Source organism: Schistocerca serialis, chromosome 5 (assembly GCF_023864345.2).
Source record: "Schistocerca serialis cubense isolate TAMUIC-IGC-003099 chromosome 5, iqSchSeri2.2, whole genome shotgun sequence".
Lineage (NCBI taxonomy): Eukaryota > Metazoa > Arthropoda > Insecta > Orthoptera > Acrididae > Schistocerca > Schistocerca serialis.
The window spans coordinates 386,726,604-386,744,069 of NC_064642.1; the positions used below are offsets into that span (position 1 = coordinate 386,726,604).

Here is a 17,466-nt window from a genome sequence, read left to right on the forward strand (position 1 = left end):
ATGTGGAGGCATATGCTAAGAAAATAGTCACATTAATACCAATGTTTGAAATGCCTGTTCCTAGATGATTAAAACTAAGTGCTGGACTGGGACTCGAACCTAGAACCTTTGTCTTTTGTGGTAAGTGCTCTACCAACTGAGTTATTGCAGCAAAACTCACAACTTGTCCTCACAGTTTTATTTCTGCCAGAATGTTTTCTGACACATCCCTGTTTGAAATAAGTACAATTACCATGATCCTCACCATAAGAATTCATATGGAGTTGCTAATATCTTCAAAAGGACGCTAAAAACTGTTTAAAGAACTGATACAGTTCATTTAAGTGATATGGTTATATTTATGATGCCTGCACATAGTGGATAATTTTTATATACAGCTAGGTTCAGAATTCCTATACATGCTTCTAGAGGTTGTAGTGGGGACGTAAAATTTTGATAAGGAACCCATGTCCAGAAATGTACTGTTTGGTTGTAAAATAAGTTTGAAGATCGCGTCACTTTCAATGTCCAGCTTGATGGTATGGTGCGTAATGGTACAGGTGCACAATGCATGATTGAGAACATTTTCCAGGTCACCGCAGTCCATCACATGCCGTTTCCATCTTATCACAGCAGTGGGTGCAAGAAACTAACAGCCTACATTTGCAACTAAAAGGGTTGACTATGGGGTTCCACAAACATGCTCCAGGGCTTGCAGACAGGGTGTCTGAAAGAATGTGTTGCAGATACACCTTGCAAAATGAACAGCAGGATCACCACATGGATCAGTTCCTGTAGAGCACTTAGGTCACAGCTCATTGTTTCCGTGATGTGTGCACTGTGAAGCACGTCACTGGAAAGTGACCTAATTTCAAACTGACATACAAATCATGCATTTTTGGATATGGGTTCCTTGTAATTTTTTGTTTGTACACAAGTTGTAAAACCAACTGCATCCAAGTACTGTATTGGCTGGTGCATAATGACTCATTTTATGGGAGCATTCTTACAATTTCAAGAATCATGTCATGTGGAACTAACAAAATAAAATGTGCCTAAAATAACAGAATCTATGCACATCCAACTTTTTTCACTATACCACGATCCCTGCAGCTAGCTGCACCAGGTACAAAATGCAAGATCTATAAATACCTACCACCTGAAGATGAGCTGGCTATGGCTTCAAAAATAGCTAAAGGAAGAATAAAAATGTTCTAAAAAAGCATTTCAGAGTGGCTGGTCCTAGTAGCAACAAAAACACAACCATACTCATAGGGTTAACATCAATACAATAAATTTACTTCAGCTTATAAATGTTAGATATTTTCAAATTGCTTCTTTTATCTTAATTTTTCAGAATATTAACACTAAATTCTACAAAGATCAGTTAGCTAGGTGGTGCGATAATGACTCAGTTCTTTCTAGAAATATTTAAGAAATCTAAGCAGAAATTACTGGTTTCAGTGGATATGAACTTAATGTTATTTTTAACATACATGATGATACCTCATTCTCCATGTTTTCCCCACATAAATAGGCTACTAATTTATATTCCTTTACATTTAACATATGGATGCATGTGTTTACTTGGTGCTCAGACACAGATAATAAATTAACTTTCATTTGACATCCTAGAGCATGTAAAAAGACTAGAAGTTCATTTTTTCTTTCTTTCTTCCTTTTTTATTCAAAATCATATAATTCAATTTAATACATGTCCTTCATATGATGTAAGAATGCTGTGCACGTAACAGAAGGGGTGATCATGATATCCTAGAACATCAAGATATGTTTCTTTAATTTAATAGTATGCACAATGTAGATTTCTTCCTCTACCATCCAACTTCCATTTTTTTGCTACAACTAAAAAATTAATGAAAACTACTAACAACAGAAGTCAGAGCAACTACCAGAGATTTATTGTACACGACAGTTAACTTACGTCTCGTTGTCAACTCCACGGTAGGGATCACGGCAAAGGTCAATGTCTCGACAGTGATTGCAGGCTCTGCATATCACTTCTGGTAAAATGAATGAAATACAAGGATCACGCCATGTGGCAACTGAACTGAATTCTCCAATACCAAGAAGGCGTAACATATTGCGGCGAATATTGTTGACCTCTTCCTGGACACTAGGGTCTAGTGACAGTACCTGTGATGCAGAACGAAACAATAATAAAATAACTGAATTCCATATGGGGAAATGGTGGAGATTGCAACTAAAAGATTACACTAAACATGGGTACTATTCTCAATAATTACTGAGGTATTTTACCCCTGACTAAAAGGGAAGACATACACCACAAACTATGATACATATGACATAAAATGAAGGCTCATTCAGATACTCTGCCAGTAGTTCAATTATAGCACACAAAAAAGTGATAAATCTTATAAATTTCTTATCTTTCATATCAGGAAGGAAAAATGTGTACAGAGGAGGGGAAACCACTAACTTACGGATAAAATAAAAAATTATTTAATGAAATCAAACAACGAAATGTGAGTTAGTTTTGCTACCTGCACCACAAGCACATTACTGCTTGTCTTTAAACACAACAGAATACTCAGCAATCACAGATACTCCAATTTTGACTATTTACAAAAAAACCACAACAACAACAACACACACAAATTTTACATAAGCCATATTCACCTAGTGCGTTAGAAGATGAGACTGAGAAACATAAATCAAAGAGTGTGAGATCAGGGAACAGTGGTTTCCTTGGAATGTGACTCACTGTACTGCTTAGGAAACTTGCAGAACTGAAGACAATATTATGGAAAGAGAAGAGATGAGGTGGGAGTCATGATATTATGAGAAAAAATTTGGCAGAGCCCTGAAGACTTAAGTCAAAACAAGGCACCTGGAATAAACAACACTTCCTCTGTATTATTAAGATCTAAGAGAACCAATCGCAACACTCTATTCTATCTGGTATGCTAGATACGAGTCAGCGAAAAATCCTCAAACTTCAATTAGAATGTAATAATTTCAATGAAGGCACATGCTGCCAGGTATGAATATTACCGGAACATCAGTTTAAAAACTCAACATTAAAAAGTTAATGACATTAGGTTTTTCTAGGGGAGAATAGAAAAACTGGTAGATGCTGACCTCAGGGAAGATACGTTTGGGTTCTGGAGAAATTTAGCAATACAGAAGGGAATACTGACCCTAGAACAGTGTTGGAAAAACTTCATGTAAGTGTTCTAGGGCTCATTCTGTCAGAATGTCTCGGCTTTGTGTGGTCCTCCTTGGAGCTACTTGGTAAATTACGACATTTCATTTAGCAGTGTCATGCAGCACTGTTTTTTCTGGCATTTGGTGCAGTGTTTTTTGATCTGTACACAATGGCAGCTATTTGCTTCTGGTATAAAGGAAATTTCGTCGTTCTTGCAATGGGGCATACATTCTAAAAAGGCAGATAGTGACCTATTGTCCCAAGCGTGGATAGAAAATGAACGAGAATTGCAGTCTTCCCTCCCAGAGAGAATATTGTGAATTCACAATGTTCATTAAGCAGTCACATAAGAACCAGGCACCAAAAATGTCCTACAGAACTGCAAGCACAAGGAATTTAAAGATATAGTTGGTGATGAATGGGCTAAAAATGACAATCAACAAGATGATTTTTATGGGATTCGTTGTTTTGTACATCAAGAAGCACTTGGCACTAAATTCGCAGGTATCGAGCTCATTATTATTGCTGGTACAAATAGTAAATTTTCTGAAAGCGCATTGATTATTATGGCGTTAGTTTCAACAGTTTTTGATGGAACTGAACAGAGAGTGTAGGGACATATATATATATTACTGCAAAATATGTTGGTTAACTTAAGGGACATGCCTACAATGATTTTTTGATTTAAGTTCAGCTCTTGTTGAATTTATGAAGGAAAAAGGAAAGCAGGAACCAATACTAGGAAAACCAGAATGAACTGCAGACCTCACTTTTTGTGAGCTTGATTGCACACTTGTATGCCCTCAGCAAGATGTTGCAAGATGAAAAGCAATTTATTTTTATTTGATGGGGAAAATGGAACCATTTAAAAAGAAAATTAGATGGTGAAAGGGACAACTTCTGACAAAGAACAGTGCCCATTTGCCTAAGCTCTCTTGTGTTAAAGAAAATGCAGTGTTGAAAGAACTAAAGGAACAGTTTTCAATACATTGCCAGGAGAACCATCTCAAATCTGTCTTTGGGATCATTTGTTGTTTCAGTTTAAAGAGTCCCCGTGCTTTTGCAGCAGAAACTGATTGTTCTGGAATGTAATTCCCTTTAAAAGATAAATTCTTTTGCATTAGAGCTGTCCAGGACTTTTACAAATTTTACCTTGGAAAGAGTTTCCACATCTCCATACAGATGATGCGAAACTGATATCACTGTTACTATCAAAAATATGCATGTGGAAGGTTATTATTATTATTATTATTATTATAAATTATTATTCCTATTATGGAATTAAGTAAGTCACAATTACATGGCAACCTAAGTGACAAAAATCTGCAAACTGAATGTGTTTGTCCACATGCTGACAGTGTGTCCCAGACATAAATTTTATCATGTCTTTGGTGAACCAAAGATAATTAAATGATAGCAAAAACATATTTTGTTTGTGGTCTATATTTTTGAGAAATGTATTCACTGGAATGAACAGTAGTTCTGGATAATGAAATTTGATTCTAAATGCATTTGAAATGAAGATTTATTCCACCCTAACCAGTGTGTCATAGAGATTATTTCTTTTCTTTCTATATGTAAGCTTAAATGTTATAAGAAATTTAAAAGGAACAATGTGGTGTGCACAATATTGTTGGTGTAATAAAGCTGCACACCCAGCTTTATTTTTATTGCTGTATTCTCTTGTACAAACAGCTACAAACTGTCACATGATACAGTGCATTTGCTGTTTGCCCATATTCCCACTCAGACAGTGTGGTGCAGTAGTAGGAAGATTGGGGGGGGGGGGCTGGAAGAGAGCAGTCAGATGAAGATGAGAGAGATCTACACGTGTGCAAGACCTCTATATGCAGGCAGAGTTCTTGGTCATCCCTGTATTAGAAGATACACTGAAGAAAAATGAATCAATGGTTATAGCATTTGTAGATTTAGAGAAAGCACTCTGAAACCAGCAGGGATGAAGTATGAAATATGGTATCTACTTTTTATTTACTTAAATTTGACATATTTCGTGACAGTACCTTTTCCGTAAAATGTTTACAAGGCGATATTTGTCTTGGCTTCAGTTGTCTAGTGGAAGTATGATTCCACAATGCAGTTTTGTCGGTTGCAGAAATGACCTGGTTCAATGTGTTCACCTCATTTTTAGTACTTCAAATACCATTTCTTCGAATGTGGTTTCTTCTTAAAGTTTATATAAAAAAAAAGTGGTAACATAATTCATTTTTTTCTGTTCACTTCCAAATTAATATGACAGCGACCTGCACATTGTTCTACCGTCAACACACACCAAGAGTTCATTGCCGACTGACTACAGTCAAAAACAACTCCAGCGTCAAAGACATTTTACACAACACACAAGCTTCCACTTGTAATCAGTCTCTTTGATATTCTTTGTCACATTTACTAATAGTAATCAATATGCTGTCACTCTCAAAAATATAAGTAAATTAACATATAATAAGGCAAATTATAATAAAAAATTCTGACAAAAATATAAGAAAACATTTACAAATTGGTATTGACAAATCCGGTGGAAAATGACACATCTCCCAGATCCATTACAAGTAGGAAGTTAAAAGTTACAACAACTTTTACAGAAACTGCTGTTATGAGAGTTGAAGAATATGAAAGGGTAGGTGAGAGGGCATGAGACGAGATTACAACTTATCCCTGATGTTATTCAGTCTGTACACATCAAGCAAGCAAGACAGAAAACCAATGACAAATTCTAAAGGGAATGAAAATTCAGGGAGACGAAATAGGTTTGATGAATACATTGCAGTTCTAACAGAGGTGGCACAGAATGAGGAATCGGTTGAATGGAATGGGTAATATATTATAAAGAAGTTATCAAAAGAGAACAAGAAAAGTAAAGCTAGGGTGATAGAATGTAATGAAATTAGATCAGGTAATAGGAATTAGATTAGGAAATGAGACACTCAATGTAGGAGATGAGGTGTACCATTTGGGTAGCAAAATGACTGATATGGCTGAAGTAGACAAGATGTGAATAACAGGAAATTGCTGGCAAAAACAAGGAAATTGCTTCTGAAAAAGACAAATTTGTTAACAGTGAATATAAACTCAAGTTTTTCAAAAGAAAAAATTGTCCATTATGGGTTGCATAATATTCAATTTACCTGTTATTGGCCAATTTAAACTTTAGTCACAATCAAGTAGTATTCACATAACCTCTATGCATCATGTTGCAATAGATGTGATATACAAATCAATCCAGAAGTGTGGAACCACTTATAAACATTAACATGATATCTATCAAATAGGAACAGAAAGTCTGTAATACATCTGAGAGAACCACACACAATATAACTTAACTATGTATTTGACATCCAACCACTCAGAACCCAAATCATTCCATACACGAACAGAAACTCCAAAGAACAGTTAAAACAGCACAGAAAAAGAAAATAAAAACACTTACAGACCAACAAATACACTTAAACACACCAACCAAGCAGAAAGACCCACATTAACTCTACCCATGTCTCAAAACTCACAGACACAAAATTTAATAATGAAGAAACACAGCTACAACAGAAAGGTTTGAAACGAAACATAAACAAAAGTAAACAAGTGTTGCACAGAAAATTAATTACAGAATCTGAGAACACACAATCTCATGAACAGCAGAAGGGCATGCACACCATGACACTGATTTAATTATGGAATCAATAGGCAAACAAATTAAAAATATCATAAATACAAGATGTGAACTCAATTAACCAACAGAGAGAACCACAGAATCTAAAACTCTGAAAACCCTTAGAGAAAAAAATGGACAGAGCAAATATAATTGTAACCAAGGCAGACATGGGGAATAAAGTTGTTCTCATCGACAAACAAGAGGACAATAACAAAACACAATAACTCATTACACAGAATAAAATCACAAAAGTGAAATCAGATTCAACAAATAGTTTTGTAACACAAATGAAAAACACACTGATGAGAATAGGATGCACACTTGATGACAGATAAAACTTTGTATGGCATGTACGAAACCTATTGCTCCAAAATTCACAAAGTAAATATCTCTGAAAGACCGGTCACAAATCACAGAAACAAAAAAAAAACACACACACACACACACACACACACACACACACACACACACACACACAGAATTATGGCACAGTCAAAAACACAGGGGAACTAATAAACCATATAAAAGGCATATGTGTTCCAGATACAGGTGTGTTGCTGCACCTACAGCCCAAAAATCAAGCAGCTCTCAGACAGATGCTAGAGTAAGACGCTAGACATAACAATACAAACAGCAAAAAACAATGGATATGAAGAATCTATTTAAATACGACAATCCAGGTAGTCATGAAAATAAAACAGGCTAAACAAGTAATGCAAACACCACATAAATCCAGTGACTGACACACACACACACACACACACACACACACACACACACACACACACACACTAACCAGCAAGCTGGCGCACATTCACATATGGAAACAAGTTAATACACATACCTGGTAACATATTTAAGGATCAAGGAATACAAATAGCTTACCAAAGTAATAATTCAAAACAGAAAGGTTTAAAGGAGTAGGGTGACACTGATATATGCAAAAATGTGGCATTTGCTAAAACAGTGTAACATCTGTGATGCTCCATAATTAGAACAGACCAACAGAACGTATGAAATAAGATATAATGAACATGAAAAAGCATGGAAGTATGGTTGGTTGGTTTCTTGTTAGAGGTATTCTACAAATGTTGAATAGCTTGAATTGCTATTCAACATTTGTAGAATACCTCTAACAAGAAAACTAACCAAACAACCACAATAGGAACATACATGAAAATAATCAGATCCAGGGAAAAAAACATCTAATAAAGCTACATTCACACCGAGGGATTTGTCGCAGAAATTTGTACCCGACAAGTTGTGGAGAGAAATACCTCGGTACATGCACACTGCAACTTAGTTCAGGGGCATGTGCCTGGCAAAAGTGGCCAACGTTAGCTTTCTCAATGGTGACATGCAGCCAGTCTGTTTCATGGAACATGGCGTCCGACACAGAACTTTTCTTTACAATAGCATCTGAATAGAATTGTAAAAAGGGAGAATAAATGGAGAAGGAAACGTAGGTAGTGGGTGCGTAACTTGTAAATGGTGTTGTCATGCAGCTCTCAGTTCTGTGATAAGTGACCTAAAAGTTCAAGACATACAGAGTTTCAAAAATTTTGTTCGTATGTCTATGACAGACTTTGAAGTATTACTAAATGTGACAGCTCAATACTACACATTAAAGAATACAAATTTTTGAGAAGCTGTAACCCCTGCTGAAGTACGCGCAGTTACATTGCACTTCTTAGCTACTGGAGATTCAAACAGCTTCTTAATGTACATGCATACTGTAATAATACCAAAAGCAAGTCAGGCTATAATATGAAAATCATGTCTTGAATCCTCTTCTGAAGGACAGCAACACGTTTTTTGATGTGAAAGGCTCTCAGTTGACGTTCGATGTACTTTGCAGCTGAGGTAAACTTGTCTTCCTTTTTCCTCATGATTAGGTCATTTGCACACCTCAAAACTTTCGTGGCATCATCACTAGAATATTGTTTTTATTACTTTTGCCTTCTTGCACAGTGTGTTCGTAGGAATTCTCCAAATGAGTACTCTTAAGTACTTGCTTGCCTGCCAATGACGATGATGTACTGAGGACAGTCTCTTCACCACATCTCTCTTCTGATCCACCCCAAAAAAGGGGGGGCAGGGGACATTGTTCATACTTTCTTTTTCTTTAGACACCAGATTTTGAAGCACAATGATTTCACAAGAATTTGAGATTCGCTGGAACTTTACTAACTACATAGGGGCAGTAGTGGAAAAAAACCTGCAAACTATCAATCCCGCTCATGTTGGAAGCACTTACAACAACTATAAAGAATCTTTCAGTACTGTGTTAATGGCATTAGTGGATGCCAATTACCAGTTTCTTTATGCAGAAATGGAAATTTAAAACGTATTTCAGATGGAGGTGTATTTAACTGTACAACCATTAACAAAGCCTTTCAAAGCAGGTCAGCTGCACATACCACAGCCAGAACCTCTTCCCCTAGGTAATTGTTGCTGACAATGCCTTTGCAGTAACATGTTATGATGCTCTACCCAGGTAATCATAACAAAGAAAGAATATCTAATTACAGTCTCAGTAGAGCCTGAAGAGTTGTCAAAAATGCCTTTGGAATACTATCGTCTACTTTTCGTGTTTTATGTAAATCTGTTCATCTTGATCCCCACAAAGCAACTATTGTGAATTTGTATTTATCTTCACAATTTTCTAAGAAATCGAGAAAGTCACCTAATTTATTCACCACCAGAGAGTTTTGATTTTGAAAATCTAGAAAGGGGTACCATAGAACCTGGGAGAAGGAGAGACCACCTACCACCACTTACATCACTATCAAGAATATTTAGAAATTTTGCTGAAGATGCTAAGCAAATGAGAAATGGGCTTGTAGCACATTGTGCCACCATACGAGAACAGGTGGAGTGGCAGTATTTAGTGCTGAAGATAGTTCACTGATAATTATCACGTACAACAATGATGATTTCTTTCTCTTGCACAACTGTAAACACCACTTCTATATTCTTCACTGTTGTCTAAATAAATATTTACAATAAAACTCATCTGCCCCCCATGAACCATGGACCTGCCTTGCTGTTGGTGGGGAGACTTGCGTGTCTCAGTGATACAGATAGCCATACCATAGGTGCAACCAGAATGGAGGGGCATCTGTTGAGTGACCATACAAACATGTGGTTCCTGAAGAGGGGCAGCAGCCTTCTCTGTAATTGCAGGGGCAATCGTTGGGATGATTGACTGATCCAGCCTTGTAACATCAACCAAGACGGCCTTGCTGTGTTGGTACTGAAAATGGCTGAAAGCAAGTGGAAACTACAGCTAAATTTTTCCCGAGGGCATGCAGCTTTACTGTATTGATGATGGTGTCCTCTTGGATAAAATATTCCAAAGGTAAAATAGTCCCCCATTCGGATCTCCAGGTGGGGACTACACAGAAGGTCATCGTTATCAGGAGAAACAAAACTTGCGTTCTATGAATCGGAGTGTGGAATGTCGGATCTCGATATCGGGCAGATAAGTTAGAAAATTTAAAAAGGGAAATGGGTAGGTTAGATATAGTTAAGTTCGGTGCCTGGAGGAAAAAGACTTCTGGTCAGGTGAATACAGGGTTATAAATACAAAATCAAATAGGGGTAATGCAGGAGTAGGTTTAATAATGAACAAGAAAATAGGAACGCGGATATGCTACTATGAACAGCATAGTGAATGCATTATTATATCCAAGATGACAAATTTTCCATGCCTACCACAGTAGTGCAAGTTTATATGCCAACTAGTCCTGCAGATGATGACAAGATTGAAGAAATGTGTGATGTGATAAAAGAAATTATACAAGTAATTAAGGGAGACGAAAATGTAATAGTAATGGGGGACTGGAATTTGATTGTAGGAAAAGGAAGAGAAGGAAAAGTAGTAGATGAATATGGACAGGAGGTAAGGAATTTAAGAAGCCACCTGGTAGAATTTTGCACAGAGCACAACCTCATCATAGCTAACACTTTGTTTAAGAATAATGAGAGAAGGTAGTATACGTGAAAGAGCCCTGGAGACATGGGAAGGTTTCAGACAGATTATATAATGGTAAGACAGAGATTTAGGAAACAGGTTTTAAAATGTAAGACATTCCCAAGAGCAAATGCGGGCTCTGACCACAATTCAGTGGTTGTAAACTGTATATTAAAACTGAAGAAACTGCAAAAAGGTAGGAATTTCAGAAGATGGGACATGGATAAACTGAAAGAACCAGAGGTTGTAGAGAGTTTTAGAGAGAGCATTAGGGATCGATTGATAAGATCAGGGGAAAGAAATACAATAGAAGAAGAATGGGTTGCTTTGAGAGATGAAATAGTGATGGCAGCAGAGGATCAAGTAGGTAAAAAGACAAGGGCTAGTAGAAATCCTTTGGTAACAGAAGAGATGCTGAATTTAACTGACGAAAGGAGAAAACATAAAAATGCAGTAAATGAAGCAGGCGCAAACAGGAATACAAACGTCCCAAAAATGAGATCGACAGAAAATGCAAAATGACTAAGCAGGGATGGCTAGAGGAGAAATACAAGGATGTAGAAGCATATAACACTAGAGGTAAGATAGATAGTGTCTACAGGAAAATTAAAGAGACCTTTGGAAAAAATAGAAAAAACTGTATGAACATCAAGAGCTCAGATGGAAAACCAGTCCTAAGCACAGAAGGAAAGCAGAAAGGTGGAAGGAGTATATAGAGGGTCTTTACAAGGGTGATGTATTTGAGGGCAATATTATGGAAATGGAAGAGGATGTAGATGAAAATGGAATGGGAGATGTTGTTGTTGTTGTTGTGGTCTTCAGTCCTGAGACTGGTTTGATGCAGCTCTCCATGCTACTCTATCCTGCGCAAGCTTTTTCATCTCCCAGTACCTACTACAACCTACATCCTTCTGAATCTGCTTAGTGTATTCATCTCTTGGTCTCCCTCTACGATTTTTACCCTCCACGCTGCCCTCCAATACTAAATTGGTGATCCCTTGATGCCTCAGAACATGTCCTACCAACCGATCCCTTCTTCTCGTCAAGTCGTGCCACAAACTTCTCTTCTCCCCAATCCTATTCAATACTTCCTCATTAGTTATGTGATCTACCCATCTAATCTTCAGCATTCTTCTGTAGCACCACATTTCGAAAGCTTCTATTCTCTTCTTGTCCAAACTATTTATCGTCCATGTTTCACTTCCATACATGGCTACACTCCATACAAATACTTTCAGAAATGACTTCCTGACACTTAAATCAATACTGGATGTTAACAAATTTCTCTTCTTCAGAAACGCTTTCCTTGCCATTGCCAGCCTACATTTTATATCCTCTCTACTTCGACCATCATCAGTTATTTTGCTCCCCAAATAGCAAAACTCCTTTACTACTTTAAGTGCCTCATTTCCTAATCTAATTCCCTCAGCATCACCCGACTTAATTAAACTACATTCCATTATCCTTGTTTTGCTTTTGTTGATGTTCATCTTATATCCTCCTTTCAAGACACTGTCCATTCCATTCAACTGCTCTTCCAAGTCCTTTGCTGTCTCTGACAGAATTACAATGTCATCGGCGAACCTCAAAGTTTTTATTTCTTCTCCATGAATTTTAATACCTACTCCGAATTTTTCTTTTGTTTCCTTTACTGCTTGCTCAATATACAGATTGAACAACATCGGGGAGAGGCTACAACCCTGTCTTACTCCCTTCCCAACCACTGCTTCCCTTTCATGTCCCTCGACTCTTATAACTGCCATCTGGTTTCTGTACAAATTGTAAATAGCCTTTCGCTCCCTGTATTTTACCCCTGCCACCTTTAGAATTTGAAAGAGAGTATTCCAGTCAACATTGTCAAAAGCTTTCTCTAAGTCTACAAATGCTAGAAACGTAGGTTTGCCTTTCCTTAATCTTTCTTCTAAGATAAGTCGTAAGGTCAGTATTGCCTCACGTGTTCCAGTGTTTCTACGGAATCCAAACTGATCTTCCCCGAGGTTGGCTTCTACTAGTTTTTCCATTCGTCTGTAAAGAATTCGTGTTAGTATTTTGCAGCTGTGACTTATTAAGCTGATAGTTCGGTAATTTTCACATCTGTCAACACCTGCTTTCTTTGGGATTGGAATTATTATATTCTTCTTGAAGTCTGAGGGTATTTCACCTGTTTCATAAATCTTGCTCACCAGATGGTAGAGTTTTGTCAGGACTGGCTCTCCCACGGCCGTCAGTAGTTCCAATGGAATATTGTCTACTCCGGGGGCCTTGTTTCGACTCAGGTCTTTCAGTGCTCTGTCAAACTCTTCACGCAGTATCTTATCTCCAATTTCATCTTCATCTACATCCTCTTCCATTTCCATAATATTGTCCTCAAGTACATCACCCTTGTATAGACCCTCTATATACTCCTTCCACCTTTCTGCTTTCCCTTCTTTGCTTAGAACTGGGTTTCCATCTGAGCTCTTGATGTTCATACAAGTGGTTCTCTTATCTCCAAAGGTCTCTCTAATTTTCCTGTAGGCGGTATCTATCTTACCCCTAGTGAGATAGGCCTCTACATCCTTACATTTGTCCTCTAGCCATCCCTGCTTAGCCATTTTGCACTTCCTGTCAATCTCATTTTTGAGACGTTTGTATTCCTTTTTGCCTGTTTCACTTACTGCATTTTTATATTTTCTCCTTTCATCAATTAAATTCAATATTTCTTCTGTTACCCAAGGATTTCTACTAGCCCTCGTCTTTTTACCTACTTGATCCTCTGCTGCCTTCACTACTTCATCCCTCAAAGCTACCCATTCTTCTTCTACTGTATTTATTTCCCCCATTCCTGTCAATTGCTCCCTTATGCTCTCCCTGAATCTCTGTACAACGTCTGGTTCTTTTAGTTTATCCAGGTCCCATCTCCTTAAATTCCCACCTTTTTGCAGTTTCTTCAGTTTTAATCTACAGGTCATAACCAATAGATTGTGGTCAGAGTCCACATCTGCCCCTGGAAATGTCTTACAATTTAAAACCTGGTTCCTAAATCTCTGTCTTACCATTATATAATCTATCTGATACCTTTTAGTATCTCCAGGGTTCTTCCATGTATACAACCTTCTTTCATGATTCTTAAACCAAGTGTTAGTTATGATTATGTTGTGCTCTGTGCAAAATTCTACCAGGCGGCTTCCTCTTTCATTTCTGTCCCCCAATCCATATTCACCTACTATGTTTCCTTCTCTCCCTTTTCCTACACTCGAATTCCAGTCACCCATGACTATTAAATTTTCGTCTCCCTTCACAATCTGAATAATTTCTTTTATTTCATCATACATTTCTTCAATTTCTTCGTCATCTGCAGAGCTAGTTGGCATATAAACTTGTACTACTGTAGTAGGTGTGGGCTTCGTATCTATCTTGGCCACAATAATGCGTTCACTATGCTGTTTGTAGTAGCTTACCCGCATTCCTATTTTCCTATTCATTATTAAACCTACTCCTGCATTACCCCTATTTGATTTTGTGTTTATAACCCTGTAGTCACCTGACCAGAAGTCTTGTTCCTCCTGCCACCAAACTTCACTAATTCCCACTATATCTAACTTCAACCTATCCATTTCCCTTTTTAAATTTTCTAACCTACCTGCCCGATTAAGGGATCTGACATTCCACGCTCCGATCCGTAGAACGCCAGTTTTCTTTCTCCTGATAACGACATCCTCTTGAGTAGTCCCCGCCCGGAGATCCGAATGGGGGACTATTTTACCTCCGGAATATTTTACCCAAGAGGACGCCATCATCATTGAATCATACAGTAAAGCTGCATGCCCTCGGGAAAAATTACGGCTGTAGTTTCCCCTTGCTTTCAGCCGTTCGCAGTACCAGCACAGCAAGGCCGTTTTGGTTATTGTTACAAGGCCAGATCAGTCAATCATCCAGACTGTTGCCCTTGCAACTACTGAAAAGGCTGCTGCCCCTCTTCAGGAACCACACGTTTGTCTGGCCTCTCAACAGATACCCCTCCGTTGTGGTTGCACCTACGGTACAGCTATCTGTATCGCTGAGGCACGCAAGCCTCCCCACCAACGGCAAGGTCCATGGTTCATGGGGGGGGGAATGGGAGATATGACACTGCATGAAGAATTTGAGAGAGCACTGAAGGACCTAAGTCAAAAGAAGGCCCCGGGAGTAGACAACATCCCGTTAGAACTACTGATAGCCTTGGGAGAGACAGCCATGAGAAAACTCTACCATTTGGTGAGCAAGATGTAGGAGTCAGGCGAAACAGCCTCAGCCTTCAAGAAGAATATAACAACTCCAATCCCAAAGAAAGCAGGTGTTGACAGATGTGAAAATTACTGAACAATCAATTTAATAATTTATGGCTGCAAAATACTAACACGAATTCTTTACAGACGAATGGAAAAACTGATAGAAGCCGACCTCGGGGAAGATAAGTTTGGATTCTGTGAAAATGTTGGAACGTGCAAGGCAATACTGACCCTACGATTTATCTTAGAGGACAGATTAAAGAAAGGCAAACCTACATTTCTAGCATTTGTAGACTCAGAGAAAGCTTTTGACAATATTGACTGGAGTGTTCTCTTTCAAATTTTGAAGGTGGCAAGGGTAAAATACAGGGAGCGAAAGGCTATTTACAATTTTCACAGAAACCAAATGGCAATTATAAGAGTTGAGGGGCATGAAAGGGAAGCAGTGATTGAGCAGGGAGTGAGACAGAGTTGTAGCCTATCCCCAATGTTATTCAATCTGTATAGTAAAGAAAACAACAGACAAATTTGGGGTAGGAATTAAAATCCATGGAGAAGAAATAAAAATTTTTGGGTTTACTGATGACATTGCAATTCTGTCAGACACAGCAAAGGACCTGGAAAACCAGTTGAAGAAAATGGACAGTGTCTTGAAAGGCGGATATAAGATGAACACCAACAAAAGCAAAACGAGGATAATGGAATGTAGTCTAATTAAATCAGGTGATGCTGACGGAATTAGATTAGGAAATGAAAAGACTTAAAGTAGTAGATGTGTTTTGCTATCTGGGAAACAAAATAACTGATGTGGTCGAAGTGGAGAGGATATAAAATGTAGACTGGCTATGGCAAAGAAAGCTTTTCTGAAGAAGAGAAATTTGTTAATATCGAGTACAGATTTAATTGTCAGGAAGACCTTTCCGAAAGTATTTGTATGGTGTGGAGCTAGGTATATATGTGAAACATAGACGACAAATAGTTTAGACAAGAAGAGAATAGAAGCTTTCTAAACATGGTGCTACAGAAGAACGCTGAAGATTAGACGGGAATATCACGTAACTAGTGAGGAGGTACTGAACAGAACTGGGGAGATGAGGAATTTGAGGCACATCCTGACTAGAAGAAGGGATCACCAGTTTAGTATTGGAGGGAAGCGTGGAGGGTAAAAATCGTAGAGGGAAACCAAGAGAGGAATACATTAAGCAGATTCAGAAGGATGTAGGTTGCAGTAGTTACTTGGAGATGAGGAGGTATACATAGGATAGAATAGCATGGAGAGCTGCATCAAACCAGTCTCTGGACTGCAGATAGCAACAACAACAATAAAACTCATGTATAATAAATACGCTCCAACTTACTTACAAGTGCATAAACTCATTCTTTGCTTGTTTACACTGTTCAGAAAGAGCAACAAATCAGAGGTGTACCACTTCGATATGTACGACTCTTCTCTATCCGATCCCGATGTCTTCCAGGGTGAACATTTGTTAAGTTTGTAGACCATGGGGGAATGTAGGATCCAATAATGAATGCCTTTTGGAATATTCTTCAATTAGTTTAACGGGTTTATTTTCTGTTCACTCCATTTTCACAATCTGCTACTGAATATGTACAGCTGATCACTTGCTCCCAAGAAGCAACACCACGAGTCTGCCTGTGCATTCACAGCAGAAAATTTTATCAGGGATTGGTGCAGAGTTTTCGATGAGCATATGGATACAGTCACTTATGTCAGAACAGAGTATTTCTCAGAATTCTAGTGTTGATGTTGCACACACATGTTGCTAGAACTTGCAACATGTGCCACAGCTCATGTGATGGGCGTAAGCATACATGACAAATCTCTCAGTGTGAATGTAGCTCAACACTAGAAGAAGACTGCTGTATTCAAAATGCAGTCACAGAAGAGAAACACACAAATGACTAATTAAACATCTATAACCAAACATTATTAAGCTAATAAATATGCAGTAGATAAATACACAGAAAAATAGGTTTAACAAAACAATGAGATGTACCCACAGAAGTTACATCACAAAAAAAAATAGAAGAGGTGTGAGTGCATCTACACAACATGGAAATGAAAATATATCCAGCACCAGTAAAGTGGAATGTTCTAAAACTAGTGCAACTATGTGTGAAAGAACATTATGAATGAAGTAGGAAGCAAAAAATTGTGAGAAAGAATTGTAACTTAACACTACTTAATAGTAGTAATGAAAAATATGAGAACTATTTACGATCTTGACAGACAGGTTTGTACGACAAACCACACTGGTACAACGACCACTGGAGAGTGCTTTGAAATGAAAGTTAATATATGGTATAAATAAGACTTTTATTGCATGTGTATGAAGTTTCAACAATAACTTGGAGTATTAATATCTTAATTTTCCTTCAATACCCG

General features: G+C 37.8%; 1 protein-coding gene across 1 annotated transcript in view; it reads right to left on the reverse strand.

Moving 5' to 3' along the window:
• Positions 1-17,466, reverse strand: part of LOC126481157 (DNA polymerase epsilon catalytic subunit 1) — a 319,986-nt gene that overhangs the window by 15,762 nt on the left and 286,758 nt on the right. The window contains exon 34 of the mRNA XM_050104726.1: positions 1,922-2,133. Coding sequence (XP_049960683.1) covers positions 1,922-2,133 — 212 coding nt within the window. The remainder of the gene's footprint in view (positions 1-1,921; positions 2,134-17,466) is intronic.